Genomic DNA, 21,008 nt, shown 5'->3' with positions numbered 1-21,008 from the left:
AAAATATAGAATTTTTGCTGTGGAAATCTATGAAAAGTCTGTGAAAATCAACCTAAATTGACCATTTTGCATCAGGTATGTCAGGCTGAATACGCACTTGGTCGCTCTGAGTTGTGGGTTAGATTTCAGGTTCACCTGCCACCCCCCAACCCCCGGGGAGAAAACTGAACAGGGCTCTCGCCCTGCAGCCCCCGGTACAGTGTTGGCTCTTCCAATTGTAGTTATGTTCATTTTTTCCTCACTGGCTGTGGAGACGATAGGTCTGTTACTTCTCCATCATGGAGAATATATGGAAAGGCTGGAGGGTTTTCTCACTGACCGTTCACTGTGGCCATAGCCCAAGAACCTCTTAAGGCCACACAAGAAAAACGAATGCTCTGGCCTCGCCCTAATAACCACATCTCTTAGGACACCTAAGGTGGGTTTCTTTTTCTGTTTCCTTGATTAAAAGAAAGTGAATGGCCCTTTCTACGAAATAATTTTCCTTTTCATTAGAAAAAAAAGTTTGTAATTTGCAGATGTACTGAGGTGTCTCATGCCCAGCTACATGAGGGACACATGTCTGTGTGCATATATGTGTGCATGTGTAAGTGCTTAGATATATGGTGTGTGTGTCTGTCATTATCCATGTCTGTGTCAATATGTATGTTCATACCTGAAACTATGTCTATGTACAATCTTGAATAGGTCTCATAACTCTAGTTATGAGAATTTCTAGTACTAGAAATTATCTTTATTTAACAGTTAAGGAAACTGAGTCTCAAAGTGGGATGTAATTTTTCAGAAGAGTAAAAATTGGAGCCCTGGTATGTCTGGGAGGGCTCCCTCCTATATAAATTTGTAAGTATCATTGATTCTGAAGCCCGTATTTACAACTTCTGGTCTTGTAACTAAATGTGCGTTTCTATTTTAGGAGTTTGACAAAGCCAATGCACAGAAAGTACAGCAGTTATTCTGGGAGGTCGAGGAAATGTTATTTGAAGGGAAAGTAAGCCCTCACACCCAGAATCTACAGGCTGAATGCAGTGAGTGGGCAAGAAGGTCCCTCCATCTGAGGTAAGGGGATTGTTCATAGTAATTCTCCAGAATGTGTTTGGGAACCGCTCACTCTTGACCTGTTCAATAAGTTGGGTATATTTTGAGTAAAAGCACTTGTCAAAATATGTATCTGGAACACATGTCCTTTACTGAGAAATCACGCCTTTGCAATGGTGTCTGTGGAAATCTGGAGACATTGCGATACTCAAGTGCATTTTAATTTGTGAGAAGCAAATGTAGCTCATCCCCAGAAAGGCACTGCATGCGTCACAAATGCGAGAATGGAAGAAGGGCAGGAGTTACCCTTTACCTTCACACTCACTAGTCTGTGAGCAACATGTATCTGCCCTTGAGAGCAGTGCACAGGGCGGGGTTGGGCAGGGGAGGTGAACAGAGTGATTATTTGCTGAGTGATTGGATAGGTGAATCTGACCATCTCACCAAGATTCCTTATGTAGGAAGGATCATCTATTTTTTTTATATCAAAGATGAAAGATGTAGATGAGTAAAAAGGGAAGATGTTCTTCCTTCAGTTACTCAGCCAAACCTACTTAGAGGGAAAAAAAATAATCCACGTCAGTTATCTGAAGTTCCTCTATATTATATCTGGGGAGAATAAATTAGAACACTTGTACAAATGTTGATAGGTTTTCTGGTTACCTCAACTAAGTAACTTTTTAAAAATCTTGACTAAATAGGTTTTTATTTTTCCTCTCCAGTCCTTTGTAAGCCCCTGCCTTAGTGTGCACTAGATATTAATGATGGATACGGACTTTTCTAGGCTTCATGGTGCACTTGCCTGAAATCCAGGAGCTCAGATCTGTTTCTTTCAGTGTTGTCTTACATAAGATAAAAATGAAGGAGGAGAGGGTAGAAAAAAGAAAAGATGACAAGGACTGTAAGCCTAGTGTATATATTTACATATTTTTCTGCATTATGTATATATCAGTTAACATTTGTAGAGAGCTTCTGTGTGCCCAGCATTACCCTAGTTGTCTGAATCTGGTTACATTATCTATCAGCTACTCGTTAGTCCTACAAGGGCACTATTATTCTACTTTGCATACAAAATCGAACTGATGAAATCAGTGGCTCAGGGAGCCTGAAAACTTTGCCTCAGTTCCCTTCATCAATGGCAAGAACTGTCTGTCCTCTTCCCTCAAAGCCTGTGGTTTTCCTGTGATCCCGTTACACTGCTCATGTACTAATATCTACCTTATCACTTCATACACGCTCCTTCAAAATACTATAGGGAAGTCCATTACCCAACTTTTAAAATTGCAAAACATCTTTCCCTTTCCAATCAAAAATATTAGTTTCCTTTTTTTTCACTTGCAGAGTATTAGGAAGACAGCTTGTCCTGCCCACTGATGAAGGGGTCCAGCATTTTCAGGGCAGCAAACCTGCTTCTGCCGTCCACAGACCCTTCTCTGACGACTGTGAACCCAGCAGCAACATCAGAGAGTATGTTGCTAGAAGTTACTTTTGAAAAGTATTTTAAATTGCATTTTAGTTATACTTTTTCATGTCTATCTGAGCCATGAGCCTTGGCTCCAACAATTTGGAAGATTGTTGATTTCAATGAAGGGCAGGTACAGAGCATTTTTTTTTTTTTACCCAAGATGCTTCTGATTTGCAGTTGATGATGGTGATGGTATGTGTGTGTGTAATACAAATATCAAGGGAGTTAACTTTTAAACTGTTTCAAAGACTCTGAAAGGCAGCCTAGATGCAAAATCAAAAACTGCTTTATTGTGATGGATCCTAAGCCACAGGGCAGTAACAGAATAAATAAAGCTCTATTCGTTTTCTTTTGCTCACTAACAGATTTTGGTAAATCCCTCTATGCCATTCACACATATTCGGGACTGTGCCATGATATCCCTTCATTACAGCAAAGAGGATACAAGCTTGTAGAATAATTTAGACTTTTAAGAAGCCCTTAAAAATTTGAATGATGTCTGAGCCAAAATGTTGCTTTTAAGTGTATGACTTTTGTCAAATGTAATATTTAGTGATTTTTAAAATTTGGGACTCTGTGGCTTTATGGATAATTTAAAGACCCACCACGATCATGTAGACATTGTATTGTTGACGTTCTGCAAACCCTCACGGAGAATCTGATTTTCCCCATAGGCTGTGCATCTCTGGCTCTCAAATAGTCCCGGCGGCACTCTCAGCCCTCACCCTGCCTGGTCCTGTTGGCACAGGGATTGCGGACCTCACGGCATGTTCATCCCTGGAAGAAGAGGTTTATGATGTGGATGGGAAGATTGAAGAGTATTTCGCTTTTGACAGAAAAGAAGAGTAAATAGAATTTTATTTGATATTGACTTAGTACAATAATATTTATTGGGCATGTATTTTGATTATATGCTCATTTAGTGTTTTGTGCATTTTTCACTTATCCAAAAGATTTTCCATCCTTTTGAGAGTAACGTGCTCCCCAAAGCTTTTAGATTCCTGGCAGGATGTAGATATGCTAGAGCAGCGTTTCCCTTTCTTACTGACAACGTGGCTTAGACAGAAAACAAGAATCGTGTTCAGCATGTTGTAGAAAGTGGAAAGGCAACTAGCGGCCTTTGTCCCCCGGGGCTCCAGGTGCCCTATACCTGGCCACCCATGGGGGCAAAGGGGAAAGTCCAGTCTTTGCACTAAATGCCTATTTGGTTCTTAGACAAAAGCTATCAGTATTGCATAATAAACATTTGCCTCCTGATTGAAAGCTGATACATTAAAAAATAGCAAAGTGCTGTTTAAAAAAGAATGTTGGGTTTATTTATATATGTACGATGTATATATATGCGTGCATGTTGGATAGATAGATAGGTAGCATTATTTGAACTTCAACCTTTGATACTTTAGCGATGAAAATGGGTTTTGTCCTTAGTGACGAGGACTGTCTTGAACAAAACCCAGCTCAGCACCACAGGACGTGGCATAAGCACGGACTTCCTCCTGTTTCCCCACATGACTGTGTCAGAGACGCGGTGGCTGCAGAAGTGTTTGATCACATCTGGACAGCTGTGGTGGAAATACTGGAAAAGCTGACTAGAAAAAACTGGGAAGTTACACTCACAGGTACTTAATTTGTACTTAATAAGTTGACCTAATGAAAAGAAAAAATAATTCCTGTTCCTCAGCTTTCTGCCCCACGAGTTTGGCCAAATCTAGGACCTGACTGGGGTGAGAAGGGAAGTTGGGTTTTCTGCCTTTATTCACAAGTGAGCTTTAATCACTTCATAAAGGACATTCTCGTTTTTTGAGCTATAAAAATGAGGTAGAGGCATTCCCGAAAAAAACACAGAAATACACAAGAAAGAAGCTACAAGTCACTTTTTAAATTCTGGCTTAAAAAAATTACCTAACTGGGGCTTCCCTGGTGACGCAGTGGTTGAGAGTCCGCCTGCCGATGCAGGGGACACAGGTTCGTGCCCCGGCCCGGGAAGATCCCACATGCCGTGGAGTGGCTGGGCCCGTGCGCCATGGCTGCTAAGCCTGCGCATCTGGAGCCTGTGCTCCGCAACGGGAGAGGCCACAACAGTGAGAGGCCCGCGTACCGCAAAAAAAAAAAATTACCTAACTAATCTCTAATAATGGGATATTGTTTTTTAACTATAGATGACATTATTTATAAAATAAAATGTAAACAAAGCTAATTTATTAATCACTTCATTTACCTGTATAAAATGTTCTCTAAACTACTTGAAACTGAGCAGAAACAAATTATGGAAATTTCAGTGGTGGACAGTAGTGACTAGTGTTAACCAATTTGTATAATAGGGAAATAATCATTAAATATTAATAATTAAATTTTACTTAATTAAATTTACTTAATTAAATGTTACTTCTTCCAATCAAGGGGATTAATTGGGATATTATAAAGTACCAGGAATCCTCCTTGCCCCAGTGTATAATCCCGATTTTTCTATGTACCACTGCAATGACAGTCATTTCATTAGATGCTCTTGGAAAGTGTGAGCCCATTGCTCTGTGGGGTCTGTCCTCTCTATAGGAAGGTTCAGCAGCCACAGCAGACTCATGGTATCTCAAGAACAGATATTCTCTTTGAACAGGGGATTTTAAGTACATGTATTTGATAGTATTTTTCTTAATAATATTGATTTTTCTTTGGCACAGAAGGAAAAAAACAGAAAGAAAAATCAAAAGTAGCTGAGAATAAATCTCCACCTATGGTCGTTTCCTGTATTAATGCTGATGTGTCCAGTGTTCCCCCGTCCAGAAGTTCTGAAACTCGAAGTGTATCCCTGGCTTCTCATCTTAACCCACCTCAGGTAGATGCTTTTCCACTCTCTCTTTCCTTCAATCTTTATATCTCTGGCCTCAGTTTGTCAAGAGTGCCATTCTATTAAATTCTGTTATCAAGATATTTGGGTCTGTTGGCCAATAAGACTAAAATTTAAAAATAATTATTTCATGGGGTTGAATAGAATCACCAGATTCTTTGATAGAGTAGGGACACTCAGATTTGAGACTTTCCACCTGCTTTGAACTGTAGAGCTGTTTCCATATTTTTGAAGAAAAAAAATGCTTTCCCCCAATCGTTCTAACCAATTTGAAGGTTACAGATGTTCTCCTGTCCTCCCACGAAAGTGATAAAAGACTCAATCAATGAGTATACGTTGGGTTCATTCAACATTAATTGAGTTTGTATTAAGTGAACTGTTTAGGTGTTTTAAGGAGATGTAGAGATGAACACAGCATATTCCCTGACCTAGTAAAGTGAAGAGTATGATACAGGTCAGATGCAAAGTCTTCTGTGAGCGTTGTGCAAAAGAGTTGTAGGAGAAGCAGGGAGAAAATGATTTATTCTGCCTGGAGTGAGGCTTTATCTTTTTTGGTTGGAGGTGAAATTTGAACAGAAACATGAAGAAATGGGTAGGCTTTCCTGGATAGGAATTCTGAGTGGGTCAATTCAGACCCACATGGAGGAGTGAGGGAGAGGAACAGTGATTGGACTGAGGCTTAGAGGATGAGATACTGGGACAAGCAGAGTCACTGTGGCAAGACCAGGGCGTTTGGAATCAAGAGACCTATGAGGGGAATTATCTTGGACATGTTGTTTAACTTGTCTAAACTTCAGTTTCTTTATCTATAGAACGAGGGTAACAATATGTTGTGAAACGGATTGTTGTGAGGATAAAGCCATATAAACATGTGAGAGCTCCTAACACAGGTATATGCTGGGAGCTCAGTAAATTCTTCTTGAATTGTGTCCCTATTCAAAGATCTAGTGGAGGGGCTTCCTTGGTGGCGCAGTGGTTAAGAACCCGCCTGCCAATGCAGGGGACATGGGTTCGAGCCCTGGTCCGGGAAGATCCCACACACCATGGAGCAACTAAGCCCATGCGCCACAACTACTGAGCCTGTGCTCTAGAGCTCGTGAGCTACAACTACTGAGCCTGTGAGCCACAACTACTGAAGCCCGTGCTCCTAGAGCCTGTGCTCCGCAACAAGAGAAGCCACCACAATGGGAAGGCCATGCACCACAACGAAGAGTAGCCCCCCTCACTGCAACTAGAGAAAGCCCATGCGCAGCAACGAATACCCAACGCAGGCAAACATAAAATAAATAAATAAAGTAATTAAAAAGAAAAAAAATGATCTTGTGGAAGGTGAGGCTGGAAAGGATGAGCTTGCTTATGGGAGCCCTTCAGGAGTGCCAAGGAGTTTGGACTTTATGTTTGCACAGCCCGTCTGCTGTGGGGAAGCAGAAAAAAGATAAGACAGGATTCCTGGTCCGTACAAGTTCGTTGGAGGGAGTCAAGACAGACAGACAGACACACACACACACACACACACACACACACACACACACACACACACACACACACACACACACACACACACACACACACGCGATATGTTATAATTAGATGTCTTTTAGCTCATTAATGCTGTGGGGCTCAGAGGGAAAGTAGCATACCCTCACAAAGTAGAGTAATACGTGAACTAAATCCTAAATGACAGGCAAGATTTATTAAGCTGAAAAAGAAAAGGGAGGATGACAAGGCAGAGACAAAAATATGCACCCAGCATAGGAGCAATAGGGCCCAAGGTTCACGGAGCAGTGGATTGAAACAGAAATATCTCATAGGGTTGTTTTACCCTCTAGTTTAAGGGCTTACAGTTAGTCTTTGTTCGTGCTGTTCAAAAGAAACTTTTGGAATTGCTACCAGTTTAATGAACTTTTTGGTCTCTTTAAACTGCTCTGACAGGCTCAACAGTATTGCTCACTTTTCATATTGAAGTATGAATCACATAAAGGAACAGCTGATGACAACCTAGAAGAGAACATTTAACTATCAGGCAATATAAATACACTTGAAAAATACGGAGATTTTAAAACCTAAGGATTTATTTTAACAGATATTTTGTTGTGTTTACAGTTTTTTATAGTTTTTTAAAATGCTTTTTACGGCTATTTTGTTGTTTGCATTTGGATAAAAGTTAAAAGAAAGTGAATGGGCAACAAAGTTTAAAGTAAAAGTAAAGTACTAGTAGAGTTTATTTTGAAATAGTCAAAGCATTTTAGTGATAATCACAATAGGTCTTACTTTATTCCTCTAACATTTACTTTTATATATATTCAACATGAGGAAAATGTGATTGGGGTGCCACATTTTTCTCGAACTATAATTCTAGTTTGCCTGAAGCTATATATTTTTTTAAATCCTGTTTGCCTGAAGCTATATATTATTTTAAATCCTAGTTGGTCATATTACGGGATGGAATAGGAAATTAATAATTACTTAGCCCTGACTTCATGCTTTCACCAAGGTTATTGAATTGAATTCTCCTAATAACTCTATGAAGTAGGAATCATTATCCCCCAGAGTAAAGATTAGGAAGTTAAAAATCATTCCAAGATGACCAAGCAGGGGGCATTAAGAACTGGGATTCAAATGCAAGCCTGTCAGACTCTGGTCTCAGGTTTTCCCAGGCTCTGGAGCTGGTCCGGGAAGCTCACTGGGGTGAGCTGTGAAGGGTTGGGTCGCAGGAGAGGTGCCAGACAAGCTGACCAGTGGGAGCTGGGACACCTTTTCTTTGCTTCTCCAGACTCTCTGTCCACCCTTTTCACTCTGGTGAAGGTGAACACACAGCAAATGAACAGAGGGCTCCCTGCCCTGCAGCTTTTGGGAGCCAGAGCACGGAGGAGAACGAGGCCTGGCTTGTTTCCTCCTGGCCCTTCTACCAGGTCACAGTGGGTTGGTGGCATTTCTCCATCAGCTACCCGGTCCAGATTCCAGAAGCCTCTCCCTCACTTCTTGCTGCTCCGAGCCTAGGTGTGGTAATGTGTCCCTACTGTTAACAAGCCTTGGGGAATTGCTCATTCCTTATTCATTTCTCTTCACACGTCTTTAGAAAGTATGGTCCCTTTATTAAATGCACCTCAAGTTAGCCAGTTTGAGGCTGCCCTTTGTTTCCTGTGGGCTCCTGACAGGCATCCGTAATTGCAATGGCTCTGGGTGCTGTTTAATTTTTATTCTGTTCACTTTCCTCAGATTCATCGCTTCTCCAATAATTTTTATAGTGACTTGAATGGTGTGATGACAATTCAAGCAAAACCACTTCAGCAGAGACCTACTTATTTTGCAGATAGAACACAGTACGTATAAAAAATAATCACCCAGCCTCTTTCCTGCGCTGGACACACTCGACCACTAAAGACCACTGAGGACGAGATGATAAGAATTGCATTTAATCCCATGCTCCAGGTGTGTCTGAGCACATAACAGCCAATGCGTAAGAATGAAAACAGCCTGTTCTAATGACAACCACAGAACAATTCCTGTTAGGTTGGGGCCGATAAGAAAAGGGGACTGTAGCTGTGAATTCTTAATCTTGTGGGCTATACGGTTTGATTACAAACAGTGAGAGACTTAAAACAATGAGATCTCTTCCCCCTGTCGATGATCCTTCACTGAAATTAAAATTGAACTGGAAATGCTGGTCTGTCCATTCATTCAACAAATAGGACTAAATTCTACATGTCAGGCTGTGTTCTAGACAAAGCCTAGTAATGAGCAAATGCATAGAGCTTACGTGTGAGTAATGAACTTGACTTCCCTCCCCCAGGAGTGAGCAAGAGGACAGATCACTGGGTTCAGGGGCCGGTGCTCTTGCCTCGGCCCAGCACCGTCTGGCAAGGATCTTGGAGGCTCGCGGACTACAGACTTCTGCAAAGAAAACACCGGCATACAGGAGGCTGCCTTCTCTTACCTCAGAATCACAGAGAATAAAAATCCCCAGCGTGTACAGTGATGAAGTTCTTAGGGGAACGAAACTGTAAGTCTTGTTTCTCTGGTGGTAAAACAAAGGTCACGGAGGACAGAGATGCTTGTCAATTAGGGTTTATGGTTTATTCTGGACAAAGCATCCCCTGTCAAATCTTACGTGGACAGTTTTCTAAGTAGCTCATTATTTGGATATTTAACGTGAATTTGTTCCAGTAGTATACTTACTACTAGATACTAGCTATTAGCTAGATACTAGAATATAAAGTCAGGCCGTGTACCTACAGCACAGGCAGCTAAGCGCAATGAAACTCCTGATGGAGAGGGTCTTAGATGGGTTTCAATGGCTGAATCTGTAAAACTAATCATTAGCTAATGCTTTTATATATACACAATTAATACTTTCATTGTGAGGTGTAAAAACTGATGTACATAAGATGCGGTTAAAATAAAAGGGACATATACCCATTAGTTTTTATTTATCTTGAAGGGCGAGTTTCATTCTGTGTAGGGAATTTCAGAAAATCTTTTGACCTTAGGAATCAACATCAAATCATTGCCTTATTAGAAAGGAATTTGTCTCTTCCTTTATTGTAGAATTACGAAGGAGCTTTCCAGTTTTCTCACTCACTCAAGTGTGAGGCAATACTTGTGTTAACAACAGCCAGTGTTTGTTGACTGCTTTCATGTTCCCAGCACTAGCTAAATGAATCACATTTATCTTATTTGTGACCTACCACAAACCTTTGAGTTGGTACTCACATTATCCCAAATCTAAGATGAGGAAACAGAGGCTGAAAGGAGTCGAATAACTGGCCAAAGATCACTCCCCCACAGTGCTGCCTGGCTTTGGAGACCAGCCCCTGGACCACCGGGCCACCAGGCTTCCTGCAGCACGGGAGGGAGTTATTACAGGGACCGCACCTAGGTCCCCCTGCGGGGGGGATGTGTAAGCAGCTGCCAGTGCTTAACGAGTGACTAGAATCCTTCGAGATGCACTCCACAGCACCCTTTACAGCTTTATGATAAGTCAGCGTTTCTTTCACTAGTCGGAAGTGCTCTTTCCAGCTTTATTGAGTCTGCTCTGTTAATTCTTTCAAGATCTCACTCCCTCCTCCATGTCACTTTGGGCACCTGGGACCCTCTTCGTCATCCTCTGCCGTGTCAACAGCACATTACTGGCTCTTTCCTCTTCCTCCCAGCCCACCCAGCCTCCACTGTCAGGCTTTCATCAAAAACCTTTTCTATTTTTTACTGAAATAAATTCAGACACCTCCAACTGTACATTCCCTTCCTGTTTTGTCCTGGCCTCTCCCTATTTGTAGATCCATGTCTTTCAACATTTTTAAAATTATTGCCATGCTAAAAAGCCCTTTTAGCGTATCTTTTCTAATTCCTCCCCCACCTGTGAAAGTTTAGTATAGTGTAGAGTTTTGTACTTTTTTTTTTTGTGTGTGGTACATGGACCTGTCACTGTTGTGGCCTCTCCCGTTGCAGAGCAACACGCTCCAGATGCGCAGGCTCAGTGGCCATGGCTCACGGGCCTAGCCACTCCACGGCATGTGGGATCTTCCTGGACTGGGGCACGAACCCGTGTCCCCTGCATTGGCAGGCAGATTCTCAACCACTGCACCACCAGGGAAGCCCTATCAGACATTTTTGAAAGCATGATTTTAATGACTAAAATATAATTATGTGGGTATATAATAATTTACTGTGTTGCCCTATTACTGAAAATTTTCATTTCTTCTATATTTTCACTATTATATTGTACAATGAACGCTATCTTACATAAATTTTAGTAAGGATGTCTTTAAACTGTTTCCTGGTGGTAAGTTCTAGAAGTAAAGCTACCAGGTCAAAGGTTATGGATATTTTTAAGGCTCTTGAAATATTTTTCCAAAGTTCTTCTAAGAATGGTTCTACCAATTTATAGACCCACTAGCAATCCACAAGCCTATTTCCTTGCAGCCTGTAAGCTTTAGTTAGTATGTATATTTTAAAACTTGATGAATCAAAAATTGTCATATTTTAATTTTCATGAATTTATTATTAATAAATAAATGAATTAGAATCTGTTTCTAGAATATCCATCTCTATTGTGCACAAATTAGACAATTTAATTTTTCAGTGTTAATATGTGGTAGGGAAGGTCTTTTATCATCATTACTCTTCCTTTGTTGAACTTACTCACCCATGTTGACAAATAAATTTTACAATCTGGTTGTCAAATTTAAAAAAAAAGTATCACATTGGACCTCATAGCATTAAATCTATTAAAAATGTAGGAATAACTGACACGTAGTTTTCCCATCAGAGAACATATTCTGCCTTTTATGGCCTCACATAAAGTTCTGTGGTTTTCCTCATCTAGGCCCTGCACATTGAGAATTAATTTTATCCTTCATGGATTGCTCTATTCCCTAAATTTCTACAGTGCCTGTATTCAGAACCAGACACCGTAGCACTATATTATATCAACTGCATTGCATTGTAATCTAATGACTTGATTTGTTTTCAGTACTTTGTAATCTTCTTAAGGAGAGAAACTAGATATTCAAAAACTTCCGTGTTCTGCGCAGGGGCTAGCACAGCTGAGCACTCAGTAAATACAGGCTCACAGTCCTTACTAAACACAGAGGTGACTGGGGCTGGGACTCAGTCCCCTGCCCATCTTGTAGAAACTCAGCTCATCCTACTTGGCGTTTCCTTTGGGAGGCAGGTTGTGATTAATAGCTTCGCGGTAAGGTCTGTTTGTCTCTGTACCTGGGTGCTCAGGTCATGTTGTTGTGTTTACAGGCAAACTGGCGTGGACCGCACGGCCTCCCCACCAGTTCAGACCTCAAGGAGCAGGTTGCCACCAATAGGCTCAGAGACTGGGGAGCAGAATATGGCAGTTCCCGGATGGCGTCCTGTTTCTGTAAGACAGATTTCTTAATATTTAAGTGCACCATTTACATTGTTTGTTGGAAAACAAACAAACATAATTTGGACACTTCCACATGAACACGGTAGCATAAAATGTCTCCATGATCTGTTTCTTGAAAGTAACTGGCTTTTGAGAATTTATAGGAGGTGGGAGGATTAATTCAATATTTTGTGAAATAAAAACACGGCCCGAACTAAATCAGAAAGTCCAGGTGTCAAGGCCATATCTGATGGTCAGGATGGTGTAGCGAAGAAAATAGCATGAAGATTACGTCAGGGGACAGGCTGATCTGTGTTTGAATCCTGCCACACAAACTCTTCATATGATTTGCTTCCAATTAGTCTCCCTGAGCCTTAATTTTCTCACTTATAAAAGGGCAATAATGATTCCTACCTCAAAGAATTGTTATAAGGATTAAATGAATTTATAGATGTTAAATAATGCCTGGCATAGATTAAGAACACAGTAACATACCCTGCCATTTTTCCCAGCTCCCATTTTTACAGTTAATCTTTGCCATGTTCACTGGAATGTAGGCATAATGTCTTCTTCACCCAAGCTCAACTGAGCCAAGCGACCACAGAAAGTCTGGGGAAGGGTATGCTGCTGGTAGAAAGCCTAACCAGGTTTCCCCCAGATTTATAATGACTGCTCACTTCACTCCAATACAAGTAACTTGTGTCTATTTTATAAAACACAGAAGACCCCCAAGTGTGAGAACATAAAGCCTAGGGAGAGAAAAACCAGCTGAGGCAGGGCTTTCTCTCGCATTCCTTTGCCTCCCTGAATATAACAGTAAAACTCATTCTCAGAAGGCAAGAGTTGCAAAGCTTTAATATTTAACTTTAGAATATTGTGGCTTAGAGTGGAATCCTAAAAGCAGTCAAATATCACATTTAAAAAAAGTCAGATGCTTCACAAATGCAGAAGAACATTTCTATCATAGTTTAATATTAAGAATTTTATGCAGTTAAGGTTTTTAATCCATATTTACTTACTAAGGCCCTACCACTTTACCGGGTTAAAAATTACAATTACATAATTAAATTGATAGGTGTGTTTAGTGGACCTTATACTTAGCAATATCTAAATAAAAGTTTTCAAATAAGCGAGTGAATGAATGCTAAACGAGCAACTGATTGAAGTATATATAGATTTTCTTTTGTCTTTTTAAGGATTGCATTTATTTTAAACAAGAGCATATCATCCTTCATTTAGCTCAGGGGAAGGCATCCACAAAAACATGTGTTGAGCACAGTACCTGTCCGTGTAGAAAGATCACCCCTTCAAGAAAGATCTCTGGCCACGGAACAGTTTTCAAGCCCAGCACATCCCATACATTTTGGGTCGGTTCTCTGTTAACCATAACTTTCGTTTTAAAAAATATTTGAAACGATAAAACTCATCCCTCATTTTATTTTTCTTCTAACAGTCAGATACACCCCGAAAAGGTTCATTGACACTGAGGGAATTTGCTGGTCACACATGGACAGGTCAAGGTTTTTTGACAGGTCGGTGTTCTCCATATACAAATAAAATGATGTAATACGTGAAGTTTCAAGTTTTGGAAAGAGAAATTGGAGATTATCGACCTTGAGAGGACAATTTTGACCAAGAGTTTGTCATCTATGGCTATATCTCAGGAATCTCCATAAAGAGCAAAACTGCAAAGACAAGCACTTCTCTGCTGTTGGTTAAAAAAACAAAAAGTAACTGAGTAAATCTGAAGATCGAAGTGGTTTTGGTAAGCAATTCATGAATCAATTGGGCAGCATCTCATGTGGCAAACAGAGGTATTCTGAGGAGCTGCAGGGCATGGAAGGCTTTTATAAAAGGAAGGCAGGACAGGGAAAGGAGATCATCAGCAAGGAAAAAAGGAAAGTTTATTGGAGGAAGGTAAAAGCTCAAGTGATGATAGCTTGTCTTTGGCTGACCTGCTGGGTTTTCCATTGGCTGGGCTTGTTGCTGGGCAAGAAGGAAGTCTTCCTCCTGCTGGAGCAGGAATGTAGCTGCGCTTCCTGTTTGGGAGAGCAAGGTGGTCTCTTCCTATTGGGGTCAGTCAGTTACTGATGTCTTCCTGGTGGGGTAAAGGTGAGTGGTGGGCAGGGCATGAGAGCTCCCACTACTGGCTTTCCAACCCCAACTTTGGCTGCGGTTTCCTTTTATTAATTTGCACAATCTTAAAGGAGAAAACGCCCAAAGTTTCCTAATTTAGGGCCTCACCCTCATAAAAAAGAAAATGCTGTCTTGAGTCTTACGAGAAATCAATGTCTCTCTCTGCTGTAGAGTTTCCATGTTTTTCTTCTGAATGAAACTCTATTTTCAGATTCTCTTTGAAGATCTCATTATAAAAATGCTTCACAAAATTAATACAAATCTTCTAGTTATTTTATGATGTAGAGTTTTACAGATAAATACTTATTCTCAGGTAGTATGCCATTTAAAGAATCAAGTTTCTAGACTGAATTCAGGCCTATGATGTTTTAATTTTCAAAACCGTTACCAACATTTTTGTTCAAGGAGGCAACGTAGCATCGTCATGAGGTGTGCCACTCTGGAATCAAATGCCTCGTTTCCATCCTGACTCGAGCACCTACTAGCTGAGCACTTTAGGAGAGCCTCAACTGCTCCGGGCCTCAGTTCTTTTATAACAGACTAGATGGAGAAAACAATTATTGGAAAAATGTATGGAAAGGACCTAGCTAGATGCCAAGCATACACTGTTTGCTCAAAAAATATGAATCATTTGTATTATAGATAATCTCAAATGTAGAGGATAATTTGCTGTTTTAAGGGAAATAATAATATAACTTTAAAATAAATCTAGTATAATTCAAGCACTGGGACAACTCAGGTTTATCACTGTTTATGTCAGCCCTTCTATAGTTCTATAGCATAGTGATGTCAAAATTTCTCTATTCTTTTGAGATTTTTCTCCTATGCTCATAGCTCTAAGCTACTGTGTCTTTTTGTTGCTTTTTGCCTTGTGCATTCCCCAGGAGTATTCTCTGTCATTTTCAATGACAATAGTTCTTTCTCTAAAAGGCAGCCATGGTATGTGAGAGAGAGAACAGTGACGGTTGATAAATATGATTCTGCGGATGGCAATAGACAGTGGCTAAGGAGTTTCGGAGATGTTGACTGCAGCGTGCTAAGTGGAGATGCCAAATAGTTTGTTGGGCGTACAGTACTAGAGGTTAGGAGAGGAAACTGGGCTCTGAATTTGTTTAAAATCTGCACTCTTAATTTTTCACCAAATACTAAGTCACTGTATTCTCTTATCAATAACTTTGTGACAACTGTCATTATTGCTGGTTGGAGGCCTTTTTTATGTCTATAGAAGTGATTGAGGGTACATAAGAGAGATGTTCCTATATTTCTAAAGATTTATTTTCTTCTTCTCTGACAGGCTTGTGGTCTCTTGCTTACCTTTGCTTCCAGGTCCAAAAGCGCAGGGGCTATTAACTTATCAGCATTATTCCTGTAGCAGAAAAAAAAAAAAGGAAAGGAGAAGCTGAGGGACCAAGAGTGGGAAGGACTTCTTAAGGTAGCTGACAGAGTTCTCTGGGGGAACTCACGGCCAGGACCAAGGCCCAGTGGAGGGGAAGCACCCCTCTTTCTTCTCAGCACCCAGCGTGGCAGTTTTTCCAGATGACTATTTCCTGATTTGTGTACAAGTGACATTGAGTTTTTTTTTTTTTCGTTTTAAAAAATATCATCTGCATGGAACATATAACACGATCTTTTTGGGACCTGGGATTTGTAACATTTTAATGAGAATTTTGCTTGGTGTTTCAGGTTCACAATTTCCACCTAAATCTTTTCAGAGGACAACTTTGACTTTCAGAAAGAGATTCCAAGTGGCGTGTTGATGTGACTTCACCAGGACTGCAACACCTGCTGAAGCATTCAAAGCCTTGGTACACCATTTATCACTTGAAAACTAGAAGAAGTATTGTTATATATCTGTCTGACAGTCTGAGATGTTCGACTGCCTGAGAGAAATGCAAACAAATAAACAACTTAATTTTGAACACTTTTTGCTGTAAAGAGAATACAAGTCAAACCCACCAACCTTCTTCATTATCGGAAGCATTCCAGTAAAGGTTCTTTAGGCTTTGCTCAGAAGAATCTAATATGTGTTTATAATTCATCCTTTTATTAATTATACACAGACACACACATGCTTAGTGCGTGTATTCACACACTACTTCGTATATGAAAGTATATTATCTAGGAATATGCCATTTTATCTAGGAGTATGTAACTTTATGTCTTTTGAAATTTTTTGTCTCATTCTATTATTAATTCCATCAAAGTCCTAGTCACTAATAGATATTACTCCCTCCTTTAGAAAACAGCAAAGTCATCTTTGGTACAATATGACAGGTTGACTAATGTTCAGATTGTTCTAGTCATTGTGCTGACTTTCTTATACCTTTTTAAAAAAGCACTTTAGGGGCTTCCCTGGTGGCTGGTGCAGTGGTTGGGAGTCCGCCTGCCGATGCAGGGGACGCGGGTTCGTGCCCCGGTCCGGGAAGATCCCACATGCCGCGGAGTGGCAGGGCCCGTGAGCCATGGCCGCTGAGCCTGTGCGTCCGGAGCCTGTGCTCTGCAACGGGAGAGGCCACAACAGTGAGAGGCCCGCGGACCACAAAAAATAAAAAATAAAAAAATAAAAAATAGAAGTACAGTGGTCTAGACTCATACCTTATAAACATTTTCTATTGGAAAATAAAGTACTAGTTTGGAGATAACATAAAGTCTTGGCTCTACCACTCACTTAAAAAAAAACAACAGCCTGCTCATGCATATATTTTAACACCTGTATTGAAGATAATACAGATAATAATCTAGAGTTTATTAAATAATGCTTAAATCAAGGATGGTGTAGGGCAGTGTTTTCATAATAATCTACTTTGATAAATGAGTCTCATCTTAGAATTTCCCTAACAAAGTTTGAAAAAGGCAAATCAAATTACTCCTGAGATCAATTTTTAAACTAAGGTTAGTGACTATATTAATTAAAATGTCAGTTTATCCAAAACCAAAGAAGAAATGAAGAAATTTAAAAATAATATAAAAATATGTAAAATACCATAGAAAACTACTAGATTGTATGAATTTAATACTAAAGGAAGTATCCATAGAGTTGTTATTCTGAACTAGAATGGGATTTCTATACCAATTAAGAGATACATTTTTATAATATCATAATCATTTGCATATTATATTTTTATTGTCATTGTTTTCTTATGACTACAGATCATGGTTAGGATGTTTAATTCTTTAATTTTTAATAAAAGTGTTGAGTTTTCAAAAATTCATTACATTTATAAAATCTTTAGATTCCCAATTTTCAATATAATTTGTGTAAATATTTCTCTATTCTGCAGTGTCTAATACACAGGTTACTCATACATTTATTTCCAACTCCACAGCAAACTTTTCCCTGTGAATTCAAAATACATATCCATATATGTTTGTGAGCGTTTTACCTCATTTATGAGTACACCAATTTAACCTTCATGTCAGAAAACGGCATTCCTGTGCGGCAATCATACTTGATATTTATCAAGCACCTCCTTTGTATAAGATTCTGTTCTAAGCATTGGGCTGAACAAGACAAAGTTTTGCCCTAATAGAACTTATACTCTAGTGGAGCGCACAGACTGTAAACAAATCAATAGAAACATAAGGTGAGATAACAGTCAGTGTCTATGAAGAAATATAAAATAAGGCCATGTGACAGCGGAAAGAGTTGCAACTTTAGATAGGACAGTCAGGGGAGGCTTTATTGCAGAGGTGGTCTTTGAGCAAAGACTCAAAGCAAATGAGAAAAGAAGCCATGTAGAAATGGAAAAAAGAATTCTAGACAGAGAAAAAAACACACAGCCCAAAACAGGAGCATACCTGGAGGTTTGAAGAGCAGCAGAGAGGCCAGTGGGACGTGGGATGGGATTAGCAAGGGGGTAAATAATAAAGAATGAGATCAGCAAAGTAATAGGAGCTGAGGGTTTAAGATGCTTTTTGGCCTTGGAAGTTGTAAATTATCTGAAATGGGGAGCCACTGGAGAGTTTTGAGGACCAAGTGATGTAATCTGACATGAGATGATGTTTCAGATCAGATGATAGTGGTGCAGCTGGGGAGGAGTCCGGGACCTTGGGAGTGTTCTCAAATTTGAGCCAATAGGATTTGCCATTGGACTGGATGAGCAGGGTAATAAAAAATCCAGATTGCCTCGAAAGCTCTGGCTTAACACTTGGAAAGATGGTGTTGGCCTTTCCTGAAATCAGAAAATGTTCAAGAGGAGCAGATTTGGAGGCATGTTGAGACATGTTTGTTTGAGATGCCTGAAGTGGAGATGTTGAGGTGTTTGGATATCTGTCCCTGGGGTTTAGAGAGGAGGTAGAGACTGGGGTGTGTGTGTGTGTGTGTGTGTATATATATATATATATATATGGTATTTAAGTACTGAAATGGATGAGATAACCAAGAAAGTGAGAACTTAGAAGCAGGGAAAAAAGAGTTCTGAGCCCCGGGCATCTTAACATCTGGAGGTACGGGATGTGAAGAGAAACTAGCAAAGCAAACAGAAAGAATAACTGGTGAGGGAGAAAAAAATCAAGATAATATGGAGTCAAAGTCAAATGGGGGCGGCGGGGTTCAAGGAAGTGATAAGGACTCAAACATGTTGAATGCTGTTGATAAGTCAAGTTAGATAAGGTCTGAGAAATGACTTAAAGATTTAGCTACATGGGAGATACTGGTGATCTTGACAAGATATGTGCTAGAAGAATGGACAACACAAAAGTCTGAAGAGCCTTCAGGAGAGAGTAAGAGGAGGAATTGAAGACAGTAGGAATTTACACTGATCATTTGATGTGTGTGAGTATATAGATAACATAGTTCTATATCCAGTGAGAATTAATTTTTTTAATCTAAATTAGGTATCTTTTTCATACTGGGAATCATTCCAAGTGAGATAAAATTTAAGGAAATCAGTGTTAACATGTACAAAGGCCTTCTGTAGTTTATAACACATTCTGGCCCACGACTTTAACTTTCAGAAGCACTTATTTGAAGCCGGGGAGAGTAGCAAACAAAGACCTTCCAAGTGGGAAGGGATTCGTCCTTTACTGTAGAATGAATCTTCAGGAGAGAAAGGAAGTTCACACCTTCCTACTCAGTTGGATTAGTTCCATGAAGCTGACAATGAATGTGGTTACAAAGGCAGACAGATTGTCTTCACCCTGGCACAGCACTGTTTCCTACACAGAGCATCCTTACCTTTTACGGTGGACCTTCTAAGATGCAGCACTGTGTACGTTGCTACCAGGAGAGAAGGATGGTGCTGTGCATTTCTTGCAGGCCTGGCCATCTGACTGGTTTCCTCTGAAATGTAAATATTCCAAGGCAGTATGAGAAGGGTCCCATCTGGTAACAAGAAAACCACAGGAAAGATGAAAGGGAACAAAGGGACAAGGCTTTTCTTTTGTTGACCCTTAAAAAAAAACTTCAGTGTCCTGTTCCTCACCCACAAATTGCCTTCAAAATAAAACTAAACCGTGTACGCCTGGCAGTCAAGGTTTATTTCAGCTCGCTCCATGCTACCCATCAACATCATCTCGCTCTAGGCACTCTGAGCTACCTTGTGCTCCAAGCAGGGGCCCCTACACTGTCTCCTGAACCCCTCATACCCTTCCCTGACCTGGAGCACTTCTCTCGTGCTGCCTGGAGCATTCACTCCCCCCACCCCACCCCATCCCTCCCTCTTTCTCGACTTCCTGAGGTCTGCAGTTGTAGGTTATATTCCTTGTTTTGTCCACAGGGATTAGCAGAGAGTCAGATATAGACAAATCTTGTACTTTTATAGCTTTAATTGGCCTTGTGGCTCAGCCTCAGTCCTTTAGAGAGAAGGAAATGAGAGCCCAGAAGATATACTGAAAGATACTACACAGATATATTTTTTAAAGTGTTAAAGTAATTCAACAATATGGAAGTGAATAACATAAAAAGTGTAAGTTCTTCTCCATTCCCACGCAGTCGAGTTGATCATTATTTTTCTTTCCAGGTATTAGTCTAGCTGCAGAGAAAAAAAATTCTCCCAAAGAGGGCATTACATTATATACTTTGTTCTGCAACTTGTTTATTATTTTTTTCCACTTAATATTTCATGAACGTCTTTCTGTGTCGGTATATATAGATGACTTGAAGAAATTCAGTTGGAGAAAAGTCTTAGGTATGTTTTTCTCTACATCAAAGAGGCTCTGCAGGTGGCTGCAAGTAAAGCTAATCCAATTAAGCAAAATAAAAATACAGGGTATTCTCAATATTCCAGCTTCCTTGGCACTTTTCCTATAGCTTAGGGACGTGCTGCTAGGAGCGGGACCCTCCATCCCAGCGCCTTTGTGAAGAAGGATCAAGTGTACACAAGGGAACCAGAGTCAGGATCGGGTACCTGGAGAAAAGAGAGAATTTGGTAGTTAGGGAAACCAGCCCCTGGGCAGAAGTGGAGCATCCTCCTCACTGTCCTTACCTTTTCCCTCCGCAGGCTCAGAGTTTTGTCTCCTTTCCCTTTTGAGAGCACTCCATAACTACTGTCTCCTTATCGAAACCTCCCCTCCCAGCATCACTTACCTCCACCGCTTTCAGAGAACGCGACCTCCATCCTCTCCCACCCGCCCTTGCCTTGTTCTCTTGGGGTGCTACCTTTTCTTGTTCCCGAAAATATTCTGAAAAATATTTGGATCACAACAACCTTACTCAACTCCCCTGTGTC

General features: G+C 40.3%; 1 protein-coding gene and 1 long non-coding RNA gene across 6 annotated transcripts in view; one reads left to right on the top strand and one right to left on the bottom strand.

Moving 5' to 3' along the window:
- The window catches only part of FAM149A (family with sequence similarity 149 member A), a 29,824-nt gene extending 12,272 nt beyond the window's left edge, over positions 1 to 17,552 (top strand). For 2 of the 4 annotated variants that reach the window (XM_060001278.1, XM_060001281.1), the window contains exons 4-13: positions 914 to 1,056; positions 2,377 to 2,502; positions 3,175 to 3,345; positions 3,929 to 4,119; positions 5,179 to 5,333; positions 8,565 to 8,668; positions 9,139 to 9,348; positions 12,096 to 12,216; positions 13,658 to 13,736; positions 16,024 to 17,552. In XM_060001278.1, coding sequence (XP_059857261.1) covers positions 914 to 1,056; positions 2,377 to 2,502; positions 3,175 to 3,345; positions 3,929 to 4,119; positions 5,179 to 5,333; positions 8,565 to 8,668; positions 9,139 to 9,348; positions 12,096 to 12,216; positions 13,658 to 13,736; positions 16,024 to 16,097 — 1,374 coding nt within the window. In that variant the 3' untranslated portion in view covers positions 16,098 to 17,552. Of the gene's footprint in view, positions 1 to 913; positions 1,057 to 2,376; positions 2,503 to 3,174; positions 3,346 to 3,928; positions 4,120 to 5,178; positions 5,334 to 8,564; positions 8,669 to 9,138; positions 9,349 to 12,095; positions 12,217 to 13,657; positions 13,737 to 13,868; positions 13,970 to 16,023 lie in introns of all 4 variants that reach the window. The other 2 variants (XM_060001279.1, XM_060001280.1) reach the window with 2 other exon arrangements.
- Positions 13,743 to 20,897, bottom strand: LOC132417603 (uncharacterized). 2 transcript variants are annotated; one of them, XR_009517890.1, is made up of 4 exons: positions 20,867 to 20,897; positions 19,517 to 19,663; positions 15,655 to 15,706; positions 13,743 to 14,880 (listed from the first exon to the last, which is right to left on the bottom strand). It is a non-coding gene; the product is annotated as an uncharacterized lncRNA (long non-coding RNA). The 2 variants fall into 2 exon arrangements; XR_009517889.1 differs by lacking the exon at positions 20,867 to 20,897 and having other exon boundaries at positions 19,517 to 19,830.
- Between the last annotated feature and the right edge of the window lie 111 nt (positions 20,898 to 21,008).

The sequence above is a fragment of the Delphinus delphis genome, chromosome 21, assembly GCF_949987515.2.
Source record: "Delphinus delphis chromosome 21, mDelDel1.2, whole genome shotgun sequence".
Taxonomy (NCBI): Eukaryota; Metazoa; Chordata; class Mammalia; order Artiodactyla; family Delphinidae; genus Delphinus; species Delphinus delphis.
The sequence above is the reverse complement of the archived record's forward strand: the minus strand, read 5'-3'. Positions and strand labels throughout refer to the sequence as shown.